The sequence below is a fragment of the Bubalus bubalis genome, chromosome 11 (genome assembly GCF_019923935.1).
Source record: "Bubalus bubalis isolate 160015118507 breed Murrah chromosome 11, NDDB_SH_1, whole genome shotgun sequence".
In the NCBI taxonomy this organism is placed as follows: Eukaryota; Metazoa; Chordata; class Mammalia; order Artiodactyla; family Bovidae; genus Bubalus; species Bubalus bubalis.
The window spans coordinates 35,899,230-35,920,951 of NC_059167.1; the positions used below are offsets into that span (position 1 = coordinate 35,899,230).

At 36.8% G+C, this 21,722-nt stretch overlaps 1 protein-coding gene across 3 annotated transcripts in view; it reads left to right on the forward strand.

Moving 5' to 3' along the window:
- Positions 1-19,160, forward strand: part of WDHD1 (WD repeat and HMG-box DNA binding protein 1) — a 55,023-nt gene extending 35,863 nt beyond the window's left edge. For 2 of the 3 annotated variants that reach the window (XM_006064867.3, XM_044924952.1), the window contains exons 15-26: positions 1,458-1,595; positions 3,096-3,252; positions 6,561-6,675; positions 7,559-7,690; positions 9,720-9,937; positions 10,031-10,149; positions 10,333-10,389; positions 12,366-12,409; positions 12,837-13,007; positions 13,841-13,971; positions 16,587-16,725; positions 18,359-19,160. In XM_006064867.3, the coding sequence (XP_006064929.1) occupies positions 1,458-1,595; positions 3,096-3,252; positions 6,561-6,675; positions 7,559-7,690; positions 9,720-9,937; positions 10,031-10,149; positions 10,333-10,389; positions 12,366-12,409; positions 12,837-13,007; positions 13,841-13,971; positions 16,587-16,725; positions 18,359-18,556 (1,619 nt within the window). In that variant the 3' untranslated portion in view covers positions 18,557-19,160. The remainder of the gene's footprint in view (positions 1-1,457; positions 1,596-3,095; positions 3,253-6,560; positions 6,676-7,558; positions 7,691-9,719; positions 9,938-10,030; positions 10,150-10,332; positions 10,390-12,365; positions 12,410-12,836; positions 13,008-13,840; positions 13,972-16,586; positions 16,726-18,358) is intronic. The other variant, XM_044924951.1, reaches the window with a different exon arrangement.
- Positions 19,161-21,722: the final 2,562 nt, after the last annotated feature.

Consider the following 21,722-nt stretch of genomic DNA (forward strand, 5'->3'; position numbering starts at 1 on the left):
GTATTCTTCATATTCTGTCTTCAGTACCCATCATTATGCTAAGACTGGTCTTAATAGGTTACTGATCTGGATTAATTTTATGACTCACAAGTAAAAAAATACAGTTTGAGAAACTACCCTGGGTTATTTCATTAAGACCCATGGCTTTAGTACATCTCTGTGTTCATGACTGTAAGTTAGTATCATCAACCCTACTCCCTTCTTATATCTGCAGACTTACATATCCGATTGTCAACTTGAAATCTCTGTGTAGAGTTTTGACACACCTCAAACTTAACTTGGTCACAGTAAAGCCTCTGGGCTTTTTTTCCCCTCCGAACTTGCTCCTTCGTTTTTTGATCTTGATAAATGGCGTACTACCATTCAAGGCAGAAATGTAAGAGTTATCTTTGATTCTTCTCTTCCCTCACACCCCTAGCATCACTTGTGTCAGCAAAGTCATATCATGTTAGTGCACACAACAGGTTCCACACCTCCACTAAAACCTCAGTCCAAATGAGACATCGTCTCTTAGCTGTTATAATAACCTCCGACTAGCTTTTCATCTTCAGTTCTTACTGGTAATTTTTTAAAAACATAAATCCAGTCACTTCCCTCTTCTGCACAGATTCCTCTGATGATTTTCTGTTGCTTTAGAATAAAACTCAAACTTGTTGTCACGGGTGGCCAAGTCCTACGTGAACTGACCTTTGCCTGCCTCTTCAGCCTCATCTCTTACTACATTTTCTCTTGTCAGTGATTCTGGCCCTATTGACTTCTTTGTGTTCTTCAAAATCACCATGTTTGTTCCATTGGGCCCTTTTCATTAACTGTCCCCTGTCTACTATAGTGCTCCTCCTCTTACCATTTGGATGGCCAGCTCCAACTTGCAAATCATATATCAGTTTAAATTTCACTTTTTCCAAAGGCCACCTTTGTCCAGTCTAAAGTAGCCACTTAGTCTGACCCTCTGTGTCACATTAGTATTTTAATCCTCAAAGATGACACTTAGTATTTTCTTTCTTTTTTAAATTGTTTTTTTCTCTCCTACCTGAATATGAATTTCATGAGAACACTGACTTTGTCTTATTTACATTGTAGCCTCAATACTTGGTACAAAGAAAGCTCTCTGTAAATACTTTTTGAGTATTTACAGTTATATTCTTGAGAATTACCATTTTTTGAATATTTACAATTATATTCTTGAGAATGACCACTTATGAATCTCAATTCTTGAGAATTACCGCATACATTACCATTTTATGTAAAGTTCTCATTTATGTAACATACTGTTCTAATGCCTTATTGGTGCCTCAGATAAAAAGATTATCTATAAAAAGTACTGCTAATTAATCTAGGAATTTATCACAAAATAACCTAAATTCACAAAATAATTTAGATTAATTATTTTAACTATAATTTAGCATTATAGCTAAATAACCGTTGATACCTGACTTATATTTACATTTTCTCACTAGGTACAGGATTTGATGGGGATCAGTGCCTTGGAGTTCAACTGCTAGAGCTAGGGAAAAAGAAAAAACAAATTTTGCATGGTGATCCTCTTCCTCTTACAAGGAAATCCTATCTTGTATGGGTTGGATTTTCAGCTGAAGGCAAGATAAATTTATTTATATTAAAGATATTTTTCAAGAAGAAAATTGTTGTTCATTATTTTATTCCTAATTAATTTGTTTAAAGATAACTTGTCTGTATTTTATGTTTAAATTACTTTATTTTAATATGTTAACAGAACTGAAAACTAAGGTTTCCAGGCAAGGTAGCCACTGTTTTATGTACAAGATGTCTTCTTCTGATTAGAAAACTTACTAAGAGGGAAATAAATTTTTCTGAAAGTTTATTAGCTAGCAAAGAGGAGATACAAGTACCTGTTCAAGTTTTGGCTTTTCTAGCAGAGTCTACGTGGAAATCAGGAATTTTCTATTGCTGCATTGATCACTACAGTAACCACCAGCCAAATGTGGCTGCTGAGCACTTGAAAAGTGGCTAATCTGAGTTGAGATGTGCTATAACTATAAAATACTTTCCAAATTTGGAAGGCTTAGTATGGAAAAAAGGATGTAAAAAATTTCAGTAATTCTTTTACATTGATTACATGATAAAATGATAGTGCTGGATATTAGATTGAATAAAAATACTATTAAAATTGCCTTCACATTTTCCCCCTTTTCTCATGTGGCACTAAGAAATTAAAAATTATATTTGTGGCTCATATATTTCTACTGAATGTGTCCTGTTGCAGACTCAGTAGTGGGTTATGACAGATGTTTGAAGGACACTAAGGAGTGCCTTATTTTAAGGCACCTATCAACCCTGTCTTCTGGCTTAAATATTTCTATTCTTGGGGATTCATCATTGGAAACTCCAGTTTGTTTTTAAAAATCCAACCATTTCTGAATGTGTTTTCTATTGAGATATTAGTCACTTATGCTTCAATAATGTGACCATTAATAACTTCCATTTTTATCGCTTTGGTTTTTTTCTTCCAATTACCTATCAGATCTACACCCTGAGGAAACTGCTAGTAAGAGGGATGTGAAGTCTCAGATTAAAAAAAGGATAATTGGGAAATGTACCATGCATTTCCTGAAATGGGGGCAGAGTAGGTGGGGAAACAGGGATGCTTACTTGTTCCCTAGGTAAGTTTAGGAAGAGAGCAGTGGGGAACTGTTGGGAATAGAACAGTGATGAGACCAGGAGAGAGGGGGAGGAAGAATACTAAAGACGCATTTCTCTATATCATCACCTTGCATCAGGTTCTGCTCATTTTTCCAAGTCTGTCTCGACTAAGGAATCATCAGATTCAAGTTTTAACTTCTTTCCTGAAATTGGCTTTTTTAAAAACTGCTGTATTCCAGCAGGTGGCATAGTTTTCAGTGAATTCATCTTTTGTTCAGTTAAGTCTTACTCTGTGGTTAATGAAATGTTATGGGAAATAATCTTGGATTATTTGCCCTTTTGGTTTTTTTGGAGGGGGTGTTTGTCTTCGTTTTGAATTGAAGGTTAAATAATCAGTGTGTGTTTTTGAAAAAAAGATTTATTTAACAAATACATAGCTATGATTCCAGGTGATTTGTTTTTCTGTTGGTATATAGGTACCCCATGTTATGTGGATTCAGAAGGCATTGTTCGAATGCTTAACAGAGGGCTTGGTCATACATGGACTCCTGTATGTAACACAAGAGAACACTGTAAAGGAAAATCTGATCACTACTGGGTGGTTGGTATCCATGAAAATCCCCAGCAGCTGAGGTGGGCTATTAGAAAATGCTCAGTTGACTCTTTTTAAAAGTACTTTGAAATTCTTTGTATTGCGCCTATCCTGTCAACTTAGTTAATTTGTTTTCCCTAGTCACTAAATTAAGAATTTCTTTATATTCACTATGAAGTTTTCAACCAATTGCTTGACTTAGAGCTTATTAAACAAAAGAGAAACTAAGGGACTTCCCTGGTGGTCAGTGGTTAAGACTCGGAGCTCCCAGTGCAGGGAGCACAGGTTCAACCTTAGGTCAGGGAGCTAAGATCCTGCAAGCCAAGCCATACCACTCAGCCAAAAAAAAAGAGAGAGAGAAACTAAGTTTATTAGCGTGACTAGCATCATTTCCCCCAGAGAGAGGGGATTTCTGGGTAAATATGGCATTTCGTATTTTCTTACAACCTTTTATTTTAAACTTTGATTTAGAATTGACTATGTAATTTAGTTACTTTTTGAGGTTTTTGACTTAATTATTGTTATAAGGGATTCCCAGGTGGCTCAGTGGTAAAGAATCTGCATGTAATACAGGAGACTTGGGTTTGATCCCTGGGATGGGAAGAGCCGCTAGAGAAGGAAATGGCAACCTATTCCAGTATTCTTACCTGGGAAACCCCATGGACAGAGGAGCCTGGTGGGCTACAGTCCATGGGATTGAAAAAGAGTCAGATATAACTTAGTAACTAAACAACATTGTTATAGGGAGTGGGCTAACAGAAATTTAGTTCCTTGACTGCAAGTTTAGAATTCTCAGTACATACTGTCTCTATTCAGTATTGTGTTGAGTATTTACCTCTTTTTAATGCACTTGGACATAAAACTTTTTTCTTCAAGTTGTGTTCACTTAACAAACATGTTAAAAGTACTGATTGTATGTTCTGTGCCCCATGAAGATAAATAGGCCAACTCCCTGGAAGGGTTGGTTGGTAAAATCATTATCTTCTCCTGAGTCTATGTTCTAAAAGAGTTAAATTGCCTCCAATGTGGAAAAGAGTCCCTTACAACACAGAAGACAAGCAAACTCACTGACTTTTGGAAACTTAGTCTGGACATCAGCCCCAGTTTTCTCCAGGTTGATATTTTTCACCTGCTTAATATAAGAGAACAAATTTTTGACTTATTTGAAAAGGAATTGAAATAATTTTGTTCCTTGGTAAACTGTGGTTTATTTTTTCATATTTTATTATTTAATTGAGTTAGCCACAGTTTCTAGGAAACACATTCATTGTAGGCAGAACCCATCAAGGCAGCAGTTAGTTGAGTTTGTTTTTTCTTCTTCTTCCATGAAAGAGATATCTAACAGAGAAAAGATCTTTTTACTTCAAGTCTTTAAAGTTAAGAAAAGGATAAGAAATGTGAATTGGTGCTCTACTTTAATGTAAATGTGGTTTTAAAGAAACTATTAGTAAAACCCTAATCAGTTTTTCTTTATGATAATTGCTTACTATGACTAAATCAATAAAGTATTAAAGTTGTAAAATGTTTTTAAACAAGAGAGTCTGTCACTTTGTAGAGAAAAGAGTGTTAAGGCAATTAAGATTATTCCTAATGTTCCTCCTAATTTTGTTAATGTACATTATATATTTATGTAGTTGGACTTGTTCTTTCTGAATGCAAATATTCTGTCTTCCATTTTGCAGGACTAAAATGGTTTTGTCAATGGGTGCGTAATAGAATTGCTACAAGAGATTTTCAGACACTTAAGTATTCACATTGCCACCTGATACTGTGTGATGAAAACCACTGATTTATATGAAATTATGAAAGAGGAGGAAGAATAAAGAAAATGAGATTTATGATAAAAAAATATTGGAACTCTAAAAACATGTTTGTTTTTATCGTATAGTCACAAAAAGAAGAAAAAGGAGTATTTAAATCTTACAGGGAAGGGAAGAACTATGTAATTTGAAAAATATTCCTGGGTATTGCTACTTATTGATTTTTTTAACTACTCTAATGGATATTTGATAATATTAGAAGATATTTATGAAAAAAATTTAAACCCAAAGTCCTAATTTTTACTTAGTATTTTCCTTTAAGAAAGTCATCACTTAAAGTCCTGATTAAAAGGCTGTATTATAAATAAATGGGATGGCTTTTGCTAAGAATGGAACAAGGTACTAGTTTTTTAAATACCTTCATGAGCATTAGAAAATTTGTGTATGGTACTTAGAGTGTGCAGTTATGTTTTTCTTATAATTTGGAGTACATACATTAAAAGAGTATTCTACATATATAAAGCACTATGATGAATGAATATTTTTTAATTCATAAATTACATAAGTACTCATCCTGATGGGCATATATGTGCCTTACATATCTAGTCAGAAAAGTTCTTGCCAACTGAACCATTAACACATAAGGCATAGCAGAGCAGATAGATATACATTATAACCTTTTTATAGTGATAGTGCATCTTCTGCTTCACTGTCACTAATATCTAATAATAAATACTTAACCTGTATTGGACATTTCATCATCTTTTTCTCTTATATGACACTTTCTACCAATAGTTACCAAGTATTTCCAAATTGAAGAATGAAAGTGAATATGCTTTATCACCTTTTTATCTTAAGGGTAATCTGTTTTATAATATGGATCCTGTGACAAGTATTTATGCCACAGTTTCTATATTTTGAAAGTGGGCATTTTGCTAAGGAAAATCTGAAAGGAGCTGATTTCACTTAGTGATTGTTCATTTAGTAAAGCTGATGTGGGGAGGGATTTTTGCAGTAATTGAAATATGTAGAGGGATAGTTTTTATAGTTAATCAGGCCTGAAGTAGTTTTTTGTTTATTATAATATTTATTTATTTAATGGTGTCAACTCTTAATTGTGGCACATATGATCTTCAGACTTCTTTGCATTATGCAGGATTAGTGGCAGCATGTGGGGTCTAATTCCCTGACCAGAGATTGAATGCATGCATTGGGAGCACAGAGTCTTAGCCACTGGACCACCAGTTGTTCAGTCGCTCAGTTGTGTCCAACTCTTTGCAACCCCATGAACTGCAGCACATCAGCCTTTCCTGTCCTTCACTATCTCCTGGAGCTTGGAGTTTGCTCAAACTCATGTCCATTGGAGTCGGTGATGCCATCCAACCATCTCATCCTGTTGTCCCCTTCTCCTCCCTTCAGTCTTTCCCAGCATCAGGGTCTTTTCCAGTGAAGTCCCCTAAAGCACATTTTTAAAAGAGGAATTTGGAATAATGTTATTCCAACTTACAGACTTTTGGAAAATTTCTAATGTAGCAGTTTTTATGATTTTTTTTAAAGTTTTTATGGTGAGACTCTTTCTTTTCTGACAGGTGTATTCCTTGCAAAGGTTCTCGATTTCCTCCTACCCTTCCACGCCCTGCTGTAGCTGTTTTGTCCTTTAAGCTTCCTTACTGTCAGACTGCCACAGAGAAAGGACAGATGGAGGTATGCACAAATCTTATCTTGATGCTCAGTTTGATGATACCTGCCTATAACACAGGCATTTAAAATTATTCTGATGACTTTTGTTCTGTATTCCTTACTTTATAATTAAATAATAGCAGCAGCTGGGAGGGAGGAGGTCTTGTGAACCCCAGGGTACCCGGTTGCCATCTCTGCTTCCAGGGACTTTGTCTAAGAGGTAAATGGGTATGACCATTAGGGCCTCACTAGGTGAGGCACTCACTGTCAGGCTTGGACAAGTTGTTGAGAGAATATGCCTCCTTAAATTTTGTACCCTAGGCACCAGGCTTGCCTAATTTTAGTTCTAGCCCTGTGTCATTGATATCTTGGAACTAGTAATTCTAAACAAGAAACAAATCAGCTTATACAAATCTAGTTTAACAAGTTCACTGAGCATTAACTGTGATAACTAAGAATCTTTAAAATGCTCTGCAGTTGACCCTTGAAGAACATGGGCTTGAATTGTGGGGGTCCATTTGTACATGGGTTTTTTCAGTAGTAAATACTACAGTACTACATGATCCAAGGTTGGTTGAATCTGAGGATACTGAACCTCTGATTATGGAGCAACAGCATATAAGGAGGGCTGACTATAAATTACTTGCAGATTTTCAACTACACAGAGGGTAGGTGCTTCTGCCTGCTACATTGTTCAAGAGTCACTGTATTCCACCCCTTGTTTTCAAGTATAGAAGATAAAGTCAAACCATAGTATTACATTACAATTTGAATTGCAAAGTAAGCTGTAGAAAAGAATGTTTGAGAAAATATTTTATTCAGAAACTGCTATCATACGATAAATATTTTAACTCTTGTCTGATAGTCAGCTGATAGTTGACCCTAAGCAGTTGTTCCACTTTTGCAGGAACAGTATTGGCGTTCAGTTATATTTCACAACCACCTTGATTACTTAGCAAAAAATGGTTATGAATATGAAGAGAGCACTAAAAATCAAGCAACAAAAGAACAACAAGAACTTTTGCTGAAAATGCTTGCGGTGAGTAAAATAAATACAGTGGGGAAAAATTTTTCTCTAGGTTGAATATCTTAATGGTATATGAATTAGCAGTTTTCACAACCTGCAATTCTTAAGCTGTATCTGGTGGTATTGGTATTTTTCTCCCTTAAAAATACCAGTTTCCAAGTTGATGTTGCAGTTAAAATATTAAAGATACTACCTCAGAACACAGAAAGAAAGAAACTGTTTTGGTGTGGACTCCGTTTTTATTTTTGCCCACTGGTCTGTACTGTAACAGGCCCTGTAGGTAATTTGGATGCTTGTTCATAAAGTTTGAGAAGTGGCTCCAGCTCCTGCTCTTATCATATGCAATGGATAAAGTTTGAGTGTAGACTTTTAGATCTCCAAGGCTGAATGAGCAGTCTTAAGAATTTTGATCAGGCTTTTAGAATGCCTGTCTTTTGTTATCCTCTTAGGCATCTGTGTGTGGTAAAAGTTTGTAGCCAGTGACCAGGTTTGGTACCCTGGATATTTAAGTACATTTATCTTTAAAGATAGAAGAACTTTTTGAAAGATAAAGTTCTTAAGTTTGTGTTCTCATTGTAGGTTGGTTTATGAGGAGGAATATAATGTAATTTCTTCTCTGCTCTTCTTGTACTGGACTATAAATCCCTTGAGGGCCATGACCATGTCTCGTTCTCTGCCATTTACCAGGCACTGACAGTGTCTAATACAAAGTAGACCTCAGTATTTCCTCAGAGAGTAAATGGCCCAGACTTTTCATTTCATTTTAAGGTTGAGAAAAAGAGTTCTGAGGGAAAAGTGATATCTAAGTCCATAGAACTGATTGTAACTTCAGTCTCCAAAGGTGGTGGTATTCACCACTGTCACCTCAATGTAACACTGCCTTGAGTTTAGTATTAAAGAAATTTAATTAGTTTACTGTAGAGAAAGTTTTGTTCCATTTACAAAGTCCCATTTGTATACCAACATGAACTAGTAACCTTTTTATTTCCTACAACACAGGTAAGGAAACCTGTTTGAGTTATTCATGCTTTAGTCCTAGAGGAGCTTTTACCCTGGAGTACAGTGTTCCTCAGCAGGGTGGTCATAGCACTCCGTTAGTTCTTTAGTATTCCTGTCCCCTGGCAAATGCCCATAGTTCCACCTAGTTACTAGGAAACTATACTACTTTCATTTCCAAATGCCTCCTGAGGCAGTGTACCATCCAGACTGAGAGGTACTATTTATAGATAAGTGATTCTTGAAAACTTGAGAAGGATGTGCAAGTAAATACCTAAAGCGTCTGCTGATGAATCAGATTTGACATGTTAAGTAACAAGATAATACTTCCATGAGTTGTGAGACTTTTAGTTGTCTTCAAAGTATTCATTTTCCTCATGTTGTAAATACTTCAGTTGCCTTACTTTGAGTTGTTAAAATTCATACCAGAAGAAAGTCCATGTTCTGTGGGAGATGATAAATGAGTGTTCTTCATTTTATATTGCAAGTATAAAAAATATAGCAAGAAAAAGGAGGTTGCTTGCTAATTTAGAAATTGTATAACTGTTTCTAGTAGTTAGAGATCATGGACAATCATACTTAGAAAACTAATGGGTAAATCTACTTGCCCACCCAAATTCACTTAGTAGCTTTTGTGTGCCACTTCTGGACAAAGTAATAACAAACAAATCATTTACAATCTATTCTTTCTTTCAGTTTGCTACCCTGTTTGGTGACTGCAGGTGGTGGAATGGGTGGGAAACCATTTTTTAATTTTAAATAAATCCCTTACTCTTCTTGCAATTTATAATGTGAAATGTTATGTCATATTTCATTATTGAGCGTAAAAGTCACTTACGAAAAAATGCTGCCAATTAAACTGACTCACCATCAATTGTAAGATGCTTTCAACTTCAAGAGATATTAAAATGTGTAAAAATGTACATCTTAAAATCAGAGATACAGTCTCAAGAAAACTGTTTGTTCTACCAGGAGTATCTTTCTTTTATTTTTCAAAAAGTTTTACTTAACATAATTTATCCCCTCCCACCCTTTTTTCCTTTAGCTTTCCTGTAAACTGGAGCGGGAATTTCGTTGTGTGGAACTTGCTGGTCTAATGACTCAGAATGCTGTGAATTTAGCCATTAAGTATGCTTCTCGTTCTCGGAGATTAATATTGGCCCAAAGACTTGGTGAACTGGCTGTAGAGAAGGCAGCAGAATTGGCAGCCACCCAAGCTGAGGAAGAGGAAGAAGAAGATTTCAGGAAAAAGTTGAATGTTGGGTAAGAAATACTCAGTTGTTTGAGTTTTACAATCCTGCAATATTGACCTGGTCTTTTCATTGCTCTTTATTGAATAATATTACTCTTTTTTAGTTATAATAATACTTCTACAGAGTGGAGTCAGCCAAGGCTCAGAAATCAAGTTGAAGAAGATACGGAGGATAATGGAGAAGCTGATAATACAGAAGAAAATACAGAAATACACAAACATGGTAAAATACATTTTAAAGGCAGTTTAAAGATGAGAAGTGTCATTTGTGTGACTTCCTTCATTTTACTTGGCTGAGGGAAATTGAATACCCATACATTTTCAAGGTGTCTTTTTGTCTGATTGTTGATTACAGAAGATTCCTTTATATTCCCATTTACACTATATTGTTTTAATTATTCTATAGGAGACAACCCATTTTTCAAAAGTGCAGATTCCTCTGATATGCCAGCTCTTAAGTCAGGTAAGACATTTTTGATTTTGTAAATATCAAGGAAATTTTGAAGTAATCCTTAAAGTGCTACATCTACTCAAATACCCCTTACTCTTCAGGGCCTATTTTGTTGTAGTTGTTATTTTCAATCAGAAATGTTAGTGAAACTGTGTTCATTTAACAGATACTTACTAAACGCCTATTGTGTGTCAGGTATTTGACTAGAGGGAAGATACAGAAGTGAAGTGGATGTGCATATTTGATCCCTGCATAAACCTTATACCAGTTGGCTTTTAAAAGTATATACATACATTATTCTGATTTTGAAAATATACTTCTACATGTGTACAGATTATTAAAAGAGCATATAACAGATGACTGTAATCTAGTCAGTGGTGGGGGATAGTTGGGACCCCAAGAAGCGCCTCGTGGAATGTTTAAAGTGGAGATCTCAAGGAGGAATGAGGCAGCCAGGCGAAGGTAGATGGGAGCAGAAGAGAATCATGTGGGCTTAAGGGACAGCATGTATGAACTTTGAAGAGTGGTTCACAGAGGACAGAGAGCAAAGAGAAATCGGTGCTGGATGGTTTTGGAGTGGTGAACAGGAACCAAACCATGCAGGCCATGGTAAGGACTTTGACCTTTATTTTGGGGTTGCCGGAAGGCTGTTGCAGGTTTTAATCAGGAGCATATATGGCACACTGTGCAGAGGAGGGTTGTGTATAAGGAGGCTACTGATGTAGTCCCAAGTGAGATTGATAGTGACCTAGACTGGGGTGGTGGTGATTGTTGAAGAAAGGGAGGAATTGAAGAGACATTTCTGAAAATAATGTAGAGGGTATGGAAGTTCAGGGTGTGGAGAATGGCTGTCAGTTTCTGGCTTGAGTACTTGAGTGAGTGATGGTGCCATTTACTGAGTCAGGAGTAGGGAAATGTATCTTTAGATAGGAGGATGATGAAATTACTGTGGGCTGTTTGGGTCAAGAGCTCGGGAAAGTAGTATCTCTGGGATGCAGATATAGAAGTTAAGATTGTTGACGTGAGTATAACAATTTAAACCACAGGTATGTGTAAGTGAGCACTGGGGAGGATCAAAGTGAGGAGAAAATGAGCTTAGGCTTGGGGAATCCCCTACATTTAAACATCAGGTAGAGGAAGAGGAGGAGGAACCATCAAAAGAAAATGAGAACAGAGAGGAAGGAGGTAAGCCAGGGAATGCATTATCTCAGAAGTCAGTGGGGAGATACTCTCAAAAAGAAAGGAGCCCTCAGCTGTGTGGAATGTTGTTGAGAGGTCAAATAAGGTGTTGGCTGGAAAAGGTCCACCAGTTTGGGCTACATAGAGTTTATTGAGTTCTTAGAAAGAATAGATCCTGCAGGGTGGTAGGGCTGGAAGCCATGTTTTGGTTGGAGGAGCATATGAATAGTGAGGGAATGGGAATAGCTGTGTAGACAGCTCTTGAGAAATTTGACTGCTTAGGGGATGTGAGAGAAAATTATATGAGGGATGAGGGTTGTGTGTGGCAGAGAATGTGTTTGTTTTCTATTTGTTTCTTTAAGTTAGGAAACTTAAGAAGCCAATAAAGAAGGAAAAGTCAGTGATGATGCATGTAGCCATTAATTCAGTTCCTTGAAAAGCAGGAATGGGAATTTCTTGAAAAGCAGTTTCTTGAAAAGCAGGGGTGGAATCTAGAGCACTTGTAGAGGAATTAACAACTAGCTAAAATAAGGCACCATTTTTCCTTGGTAATGTGAGAAAAGAGTAGATCTCTACATACTGTATATGTGTAAATATATTGCATAGTGGCAACTTGGAATAGCTCTCATCTAATAGCTTTTATTTCGTCTTAACAGTAGGACAGAGGTCGCATATAGTTATTAATAGTTTTAAAGTTGCAAAGTACAGTATTTTCATATAATACAGATTAAAATATTCGTCATTATTGTAGAAGTCAAAAGTCTTCTCAGTTTTACGACTATTAAGTGAGGGTTTCTTTCTTATGAAAGGTGCAGTTACCTCTAGCAGCCAAGGACGAATAAACCCCTTCAAGGTAAATTCTTTCCAGTGATGTTTTCTATCACTTAAATACATTTCCATACAGAGAGATACTTCCAAACTACCAGATGACCCTCCCCAGACTTAGAGGCATTAAAGACTGCAGCAGATTAAATTTTAAAATATTTAAGTAAGTAAATATTTTAAAATAAAAATGAAAGCAGCACTAGTTCATACTTGGACCAAGAATTTTATTTTCTACTTATCTTCTAAGAACCTACAGTTTTGAAAGGTACTCCCTATTTTTCTTGGGGATGTGGTATTTGGGAATATGTGCATCAGTCTGGATTATACCAAATGTATTCAGTTCTAAAGGTTAGACTACAATATAAACCTAATAGAAATTTAAAGGAAAAACAAATCTCTTGGGTTTTTTTCCTTCTTTAAGCTTTATGAAATGCTAATACTAGTTTGCTCTTTAGGTATCGGGCAATTCCAAAGAGCCAGCCATTTCAGTGAGTTCAGGACGTTCAACTAATATTTTAGACACTATGAACAAATCATCTAAGAAATATACTGCACTTAATCGAGCTACAGATAATGAAAAGTCTCCAGTTATAAAGCCCTTGATTCCAAAGCCAAAACCTAAGCAGGTATGATTTCAGCTGCCTCCATCTACAGTAAACAGCTCGTGGTCTCTTTGTCTTACTTTAGTTTTGTTCACTTTTTCAGGTATGAGACAGGAGTCTCTGGTTGTTTATAACTGATAGTGTAGTGAGAGCAGTGGTTCTCAATTCTAATTTTGCTTTGAAATCACTTTTTTAAAATATTAATACTTTAAATCATATTATACAGCTGCCAGATATTTAAGAAAGTATTAAAAATGCTCCCAATTAAACCAAGCCAGTGATTTTTGAAAGAGATGTGTATTAGCATTTGTTTAGAAGAGACTCAGAGAGCCCCAATCATTCCTGCCTCCTGGTCCTCATGACCTTGTGTAGCCTCTCTGCTCAAGTGTGACGGGATTACCCAGTAACTGTGACAATGTGATGAGATGTCGCTTCCATGATTGTATTACTATTAATATATAGACCCAGGACAGGGACTCAGGCATCTGTCTATATTTTTTTCATTTCCTAGACAGTTCTGATGCCTGTCCCTGTTTAATGACAGCTAGCTTAGTAGCTGGCCCTAATCTTTCCTGTTCTGTATTCTGAGTTTTCCTCCCAGATTTTGTCCTGGTTTTGGTAATTTTATCCCAGATTTGTCATCAGTAAAATAGGTAAACTAATTTGAGGTATAGTTTTTTGGAAGTTTTGTATGCATGTGTATAAATATTTACTTTCAACAGAAAACCTTAGGACTTACATGTTAGTGTAAGAATTCTAAATAATAATAGATATTTCTCCACATTTTTCCAAATTTGCTCATAACATACAGAATCATGCTAGATTTTGTTGCAGTATTCACATGTTTGTTTTCACAGGCATCTGCAGCATCCTTTTTCCAGAAAAGAACTTCCCAAGCTGACAGGACTGAGGAAGTAAAAGAAGAAAATCCTAAAAATTCATCATCTGAAACCCCAGCTGTGTGTCCTCAAAACACTGAAAACCAAAGGTCAGTACATAGAAAACTTTAGTATTCTCAAGATGCAATATTCCAATAAAAGGCACATAGAAGTAGCCATACAAAATTATGTGGCCCTGTTATTCATTAATATAAATAATACATTGGCACAGGTAGTGGGCATTCTGAAATCATGTAATTTTAGGGAAGCCACAAATATTGATTAGTATCTATTTACATTACTTATTAAAGTATGCTTTGATAAACTATCTGTTTTAAATTGTGGACACATTCTACTGGGATACTATATTTTTTAATTAGTTCATTTTTTCATTTGTTTGTTTTTAAATAATATAGTTATATGGGAGAAACACAGTCAAAAGATACAAAAAGATGTGTGGTGAAGAGTAAATCTTTTTCCTATCCACTCAGTTCCCTGTGCACAAATACTCACTGCACAAATTTCTTCTATAGCCTTCTAGAATTATTCTATGCATTTTTTTTAGTTTACAAAAATGATAGTATGTACATTGTTCTGTGCCTTATTTTTTTCACTTAAGAGCAGGTTTTGCAGATCATTCCTTATTACTACATGAAGAGTTTCTTTAATCTTTTTACATTCATTGAATGGCTGTACCATAATTTATTTAGTTCTCTGAAAGTAGACAGAAAGTCATTGCTGATCTTTTGCTGGTACAAATAGTAGTACAATTAATAACTTTATATGAATATTATATACATATAGCTGTAAGATTGGAGAAGGCAATGGCACCCCACTCCAGTACTCTTGCCTGGAAAATCCCATGGACAGAGGAGCCTGGTAGGCTGCAGCCCATGGGGTCGCGAAGAGTCTGACACGACTGAGCGACTTCACTTTCACTTTTCACTCTCATGCATTGGAGAAGGAAATGGCAACCCACTCCAGTACTCTTTGCCTGGAGAATCCCAGGGACGGAGGAGCCTGGTGGGCTGCCGTCTATGGGGTCGCACAGAGTCGGACACGACTGAAGTGACTTAGAAGCAGCAGCAACAGCAGCTGTAAGATGGATTCCTATATGGTTCAAGCTAATGTACACTTATAATTTTGAAAGATACTGCAAAATTGCTCTGCATGGATGTTTGTATCATTTTATACACACCCCAGCAATACGAGAGTCCCTGTTTGTCCACCAACTCATTATGTTACCAAATTTCTTGATCTCTTGTATGCTAGATTTATTTGAAATACATCAGCTATACTGAAAAAGTCACCATGTCAGTTTTTAAAATTTATTTATTTTTGGCTGCCCTGGGTCTTTGTTGTGGTGCACAGGCTTCTCATTGCAGTGGCTTCTCTTGTTGCAGTGGGCTCTAGAGCGTGTGGGCTTTAGCGGTTGCAGTGTATGGGTGGGCTCAGTAGTTGCAGTTGTCTGGCAGCATGTGGAATCTTCCCTGAGCAGGGATTGAATCTGAATCCCCTGTATTGATAGGAGGATTCTTAACCACTGGACCACCAGAAAAGTCTCACCATTTCATTTTTAACTTTATGTATTTCATGTAACTGGTACCTCATGTTCAGTTGCTCAGTCATGTCCAACTCTTTGCAACCCCATGGACTGCAGCACGCCAGGCCTCCCTCTCCATCGCCAACTCCCAGAGTTTACTCAAACTCATGTCCGTTGAGTCGGTGATGCCATCAACCATCTCCTCTGTCGTCCCCTTCTCCAGCCTTCAATCTTTCTCAGCATCAGGATCTTTTCAAATGAGTCAGTTCTTCGCATCAGGTGGCCAAAGCATTGGAGCTTCAGCTTCAGCATCAGTCCTTCCAATGAATATTCAGGGCTGATTTCCTTTAAGATAGACTGGTTGGATCTCCTTGCAGTCCGAGGGACTCTGAAGAGTCTTCTCCAACACCACAGTTCAAAAGCATCAATTCTTCGGCGCTCAGCTTTCTTTATAGTCCAACTCTCACATCTCGTGTTAACCAATTTAATTTGACGGGGTAGCTGTAGTTTTTATTTTTTTTATTTTGTCCTGAATTTAATTTAGCTATTAAACAGTGAAATTTTTATTTAAGAAGATTAAATTTTTATACTTTCAACAGCCTATACAGAAGAAAAGTGATCAGTAAATGTTAAATATTTGCATTAAATCTTCAGATGTGACCTAAAAAACAGTTTGTGTCAGAACTGAAATCTAGTAACATTGACATGTATGCTGTGTCCATGCTTTACATAATGGTAGAAGAACTGACCTAGACTCCCAGGTCAGCTGTGCTAGCAGGAGAAAGGAGCTTGAGAGAAATCATGAAGATTTCAGATAGCTGGTTTAGGGAATGGAGAAAGGCTACCAAGAATTCATGGAAAGGCTTTATCGGACTAGAGGGGCTAAGAAGATTGGAGACCTTGAGCCTGTCAATATTCATTAAAGAGTGCTTGGAAAATATAAATGTGAATAATCCCTTTGAATTGATCTTAAAAAGGATTTCTTTCAACTCATTATTGCTGCGGTCTCTAGGCAGTTTTAAGTAATATGTAATTATGAATATTAACAAGTAATTAATTGTGTCTGTCTTACATTATATATAGGTATGCAAAGACTAATGGTTAATTACTAACCTGAAAAATCATAAAGCACTCCAGAACTGTCTTAGGTATAAAATTTTTTTTGCATAATTGCTATTTTAGGCCTAAGACTGGGTTCCAGATGTGGCTGGAAGAAAACAGAAGTAATATTTTGTCTGACAATCCTGACTTTTCAGATGAAGCAGACATAATAAAAGAAGGAATGGTTCGATTTAAAGTACTGTCAACTGAAGAAAGGAAGGTAAGCATAATTGTACTGACATTGAGACTTTAGTGAATTCCTGGCTTTTAAAAATTCCCATAGAAAATGCTTTTTTTCTGTGTTGTAAAACTGAATACACTCAAACTCTTGGTGGAGAGGAGATGCAACAAACGAAATGTCAGTTTTGACATCTGCTGCTGCTGCTAAGTTGCTTCAGTCATGTCCGACTCTGTGCGACCCCATAGACGGCAGCCCACCAGGCTCCCCTGTCCCTGGGATTCTCCAGGCAAGGACACTGGAGTGGGTTGCCATTTCCTTCTCCAATGCATGAAAGTGAAAAGTGAAAGTGAAGTCGCTCAGTCGTGTCCGACTCTTCGCGACCCCATGGACTGCAGCCTACCAGGCTCCTCTGCCCATGGGATTTTCCAGGCAAGAGTACTGGAGTGGGGTGCCATCGTCTTCTCCGTTTGACATCTAGATCTATATAATAATTATTTAGTGTTGATGGTTAATTTTTTGGCAGATATACTACCTACATCTGTATAAGTTTCTGCATATTGTAAGTTAGGGGAATAGCCCAAGAAAAAGTACATTGCTTTTAAGTCAGAATCAAATAAAATTAGTAAGTAAAACTGGAATTAATTCACATTTTTGGACAACTGCTTTAGAGCCCTTGTAAGCAGAATTTCTTAAAATACTATTTACTTACACATTGAATACTAAATGAGAATACTGCTTTGTGAGGAAACAATCGGTGTTCTGTTCTAGCCTTTCATGTGGAAATTAGGACAGGTGAGTTGTACCTATCGCTTCTTAGGTCATTCTCTGCCATGTAGAAAAAGGCTAGGAGCAGCTTTCTTTTACAAGGGGAAGGAATGTGTATATTGTATCAAATCTCAGACTTACCTTCCCCAGGGATGACAAGGGTACAGCAATGGGTACCTTGTGACATAGATACTTACCTTGATAAACTGGTTTTACAAAATAAAGGTATTGCAAAATGAGGAAACTAGAAACTAGTCTAACCACCTCTAACCTTCTTTAGAATCTCATTAGCATCTTCATGTTTCTCATTTTTTGTGAGCATTTTGTGAGCATTTATAAAAGGATAAAAATTCTAAAGTATTAAATAAAATGGCATCTGAATGAATAAGACCATAAGCTGAAACTGTCAGCTTATGCAGGAAAAGAGGAAGAGACATGGCAAAACTTGTGGTCGTGTTTTTGAATACTTAAAATGTAATCAGCATTTTTAGTGTAAACCTTAAACATTTCTTAAATCCAGTCGGTTAACGTGAAAAATTCTACAGGTCACATGTACCCTTTTCAACAGTAATGACTGGGAAGGAAAATAAAGTAGGAGGAGGAGGAACTGTTAGTTATAACCTGTAGTTATAGTGTTTAATGGTTAATGGTTAATATGGTTAAATACAAGCAGAGTTTAGATTGAAATACTATAGTTAGAATGTAAATTTTTTAATGTGCCCTGCAATTAAATAATAAGCAATTTATTTTTCAAAAAAATGAGAACCCTTAATGATTAGCTTCACAATTCAAGTGCTAATTATGCTGCTTTACTGCATAATGTTTCCTGTAAAAGTAAATAAATCATTTCCTTCCTATTTATTTGTTATTTCCTAAAAATCTTTTCTCTTCAAATATTTTTACAAAGGCATGGGCTGCCAAGGCCAAAGGAGGAACTGCAAGTGATGGAGCTGAAGAAAAGAAGCGAAAACGTGTGGTCGATGAAAGTCAGGAAACTGAAAACCAGGAAGAAAAAATGAAGAATTTGAATTTACCTAAAAAGCAAAAACCTTTAGATCTTTCTACGAATGAGAAACTGTCAGCTTTTGCTTTTAAGCAGGAATAGAGTTAAGGAGGTAAATTTAGAACTTAGGAAAGTAATGGATCTTTGGTGAATCTAGACCTTTAAAAAATTCTGTCGGAAACTCTGTAAGTATTTTTGAAAGAGTTTAAAGATTGCTGTTTGTCTTTATAAGATAATCCAGTAATTTTATTGGTGCAGGTAGCAGGGCATCAGTAAAATCTATCATCTCTGCAGATTGCTCTGCCCCCAAATGGAGGGCCATTCAGAAGCATGACCATGGCCACTGACTGGAGGCCACTGTCATGTCCCATTGCAAGCTGGATTGATTTTGTTTCTTACCTTCAAAATCATTAAAGCCAAGGTCTTAAAACCTCTGAGCATTGAAGCCCCTTCTAGAGTGTTCCTTATTTGGTAAATATCACATATTGGGAAGTACTACAAAAGTCTTCTTCCAAAGTGTGTTACTATAGACTGCTCTTATGTCTATACTGGACCCAGGGGACCATATTTTTTTTCATATGGGCCCTAAACATGTAAATAATTTTGTAGATGAGACCTTTGTTTTGGAAATTTCTTCATATATTACTTTTATCTGTTTGTATTGCCTTTTTTTTTAATAAAACTTACATTTTCATATTTAGCTTAATATGGTCTTCACATTGTATTTCCATGAAATGGAAGTGTTTCTAGAAAATATATTTTATGTTTATTACCATAATTTTCACTACCCCCATCTTGTTTCTGTTGTTGTTCAGTCACTAAGTCATGTCTGACTGCAACCCCATGGACTGTAGCCTACCAGGTTCCTCCATCCATGGGATTTTCCAGGCAAGAATACTGGAGTGGGTTGCCATTTCCTTCTCCAGGAGATCTTCCCCGCCCAAGGGTTGAACCCCGGTCTCCCGCTTTGTAGGCACACACTTTACTGTCTGAGCCACCAGGGAAGCTCATTTGTAACAGTGTTAGAAACCTCCATCCATAGTACTTCAGGCACTCTGTTTACCAAATCGAATCCCTTGAATCTGTTCATCACCTCCACTGTATAAATCATAAGGGATTTGATTTAGGTCATACCTGAATAGCCTAATGGGTTTCCCTATTTTCTTTAATTTGAGCCTGAATTTTGCAGTGAGGCACTTGGGATCTGAGCCATAGTCAGCTCCAGGTCTTGTTTTTGCTGACTGTGTAGAGCTTCTCCATCTTTGGCTGCACAGAATATGAAAGAAAGTGAAAGTGTTAGTCGCTCAGTCATGTCTGACTTTTTGCGACCCCATGGACTGTATAGCCCACCAAGCTTCTCTGTCCATGGAATTCTCCAGGCCGGAGTGAGTTGCCATTTCCTCCTCCAGGGGATCTTGTCGACCCAGGGAATCTAGCCCAGGTCTCCCACATTGCAAACAGATTCTTTACCATCTGAGCCACCTAATTTCAGTATTGACCATCTAGTGATATCTGTGTAGAGTCGTCTCTTGGGTTGTTGGAAAAGAGTGTTTGCTATGACCAGTGTGTTCTCTTGACAAAACTCTGTTAGCCTTTGCTGTGCTTCATTTTGTACTCCAAGGCCAAACTTGCCTGTTACTCCAGCTATCTCTTGATTTCCTACTTTTGCATTCCTCTCCCCTATGATGAAAAGGACATATATTTTTGGTGTTAGTTCTAGAAGGTCTTGTAGGTTTTCATACAACTGGTCAACTTCAGCTTCTTTGGACACCTTCTAACCTGGGGAGCTTATCTTCTGGTGTCACATCTTTTTGCCTTTTCATACTGTCCATGAGGTTCTTGTGGCGAGAATACTGGAGTGGGTTGCCATTTCCTCCTCCAGTGGACTATGTTTTGTCAGAACTTTTCACTGTGACCTGTCCATCTTGGGTAGCCCTGTACAGACAACATGGTTCATAGCTTCATTGAATTATGCAAACCCCTTCACCCCTCATCCTGTTACACATTAAACACACAGAGGTATTGAAGATACTATTTTGATAATATTGAAGCTCAGCATATGCTCCTGGTAAACTACTCTGGTTATCAGCGTCAGCAGTGCTTTATTGAGTAAATCTTTGAAGCCTTGATAAGAGAGTAACTGAAGAGTGAGAAAGTGTTTAACTCCTCTTTTGTTTTGAAAAAACAAGATTTAATTAAGTAGTTCATACATATTTTTGGTTAGTATTCTAAGCAGAGCTTAATATAAACTGTCCCCACTTTATGAGGGACAGTACAGGGGTACTCTGGGGTAGGAGGATAGTAATAAAATCAAGTGATTCAAAATTGAGGGTAGTTTTAGGTTGGAAGGGACAAAATATGTTGAAATTTTAGATGTGTAGTGGCCAAAGGATATTTCTTGTCTCATGATTAAGATTGGAAAAGAGCATTTCTGATTTTTTAGGTAGGAGCTGGTATTGAGATGCATTGTAACACAGGTTAGGAGCACAGATTTCAAAGCCATACAGACTACCTGAGTTCAAAAGCTCACTGTAATACCTACCAGCTAAAATACCTTGGGCAAGTTGTAGCCTTTGTCCATTCACCTGTAAAATGGATATATTAATAATATGTAATTTAAGGGCTGTTAAGAGAATTAAACGAGGTAAAAGCACTTACCTGGCACATTGTAGTGTTTTAGATACTTATCAGCTATTGTTACTCTGTTGTTGGCTAGTTAGTCTTGCTTTGTCATTAAGTTTGATTCTGAATTAATTATGAATTAATGTTGGTTTCAAGATCCTTAAGTAAAAATTTTTTATATTACTTTGGAAAGCATGCTTATAGATAGGTATTTTGTTTTTACTTTTCCAACTTGCTTTTTATCACAGTGTATAATACTTAAGGATATTATACACTTGAGTGTTATATTTCAAATCCTTGAGTTTTATATTTCAAATCCATAGGAACCTGATGATACCAAGAATTTGCGAAAAAATTTTTTCTTTTTTTGTTGTTTTTTGGGTGATGCCTCATGGCATGCAGGATCTTAGTTCCCCATCCAGGGTTTAAACCTGTGCCCCCTTCAGAGAAAGTGTTGAGACTTAACCACTGGACAGCCAGGGAAGTCCCTGTAAAAGGTTGGTCTACATTTGTTTGGTTGAAGGAGCGTTTTTGTATTGACCTAGTTTAACTTAAAAATCCTGAATATTCATTGGAAGGACTGATGCTGAAGCTGAAGCTCCAGTACTTTGGCCACCTGATGTGAAGAACTGACTCATTGGAAAAG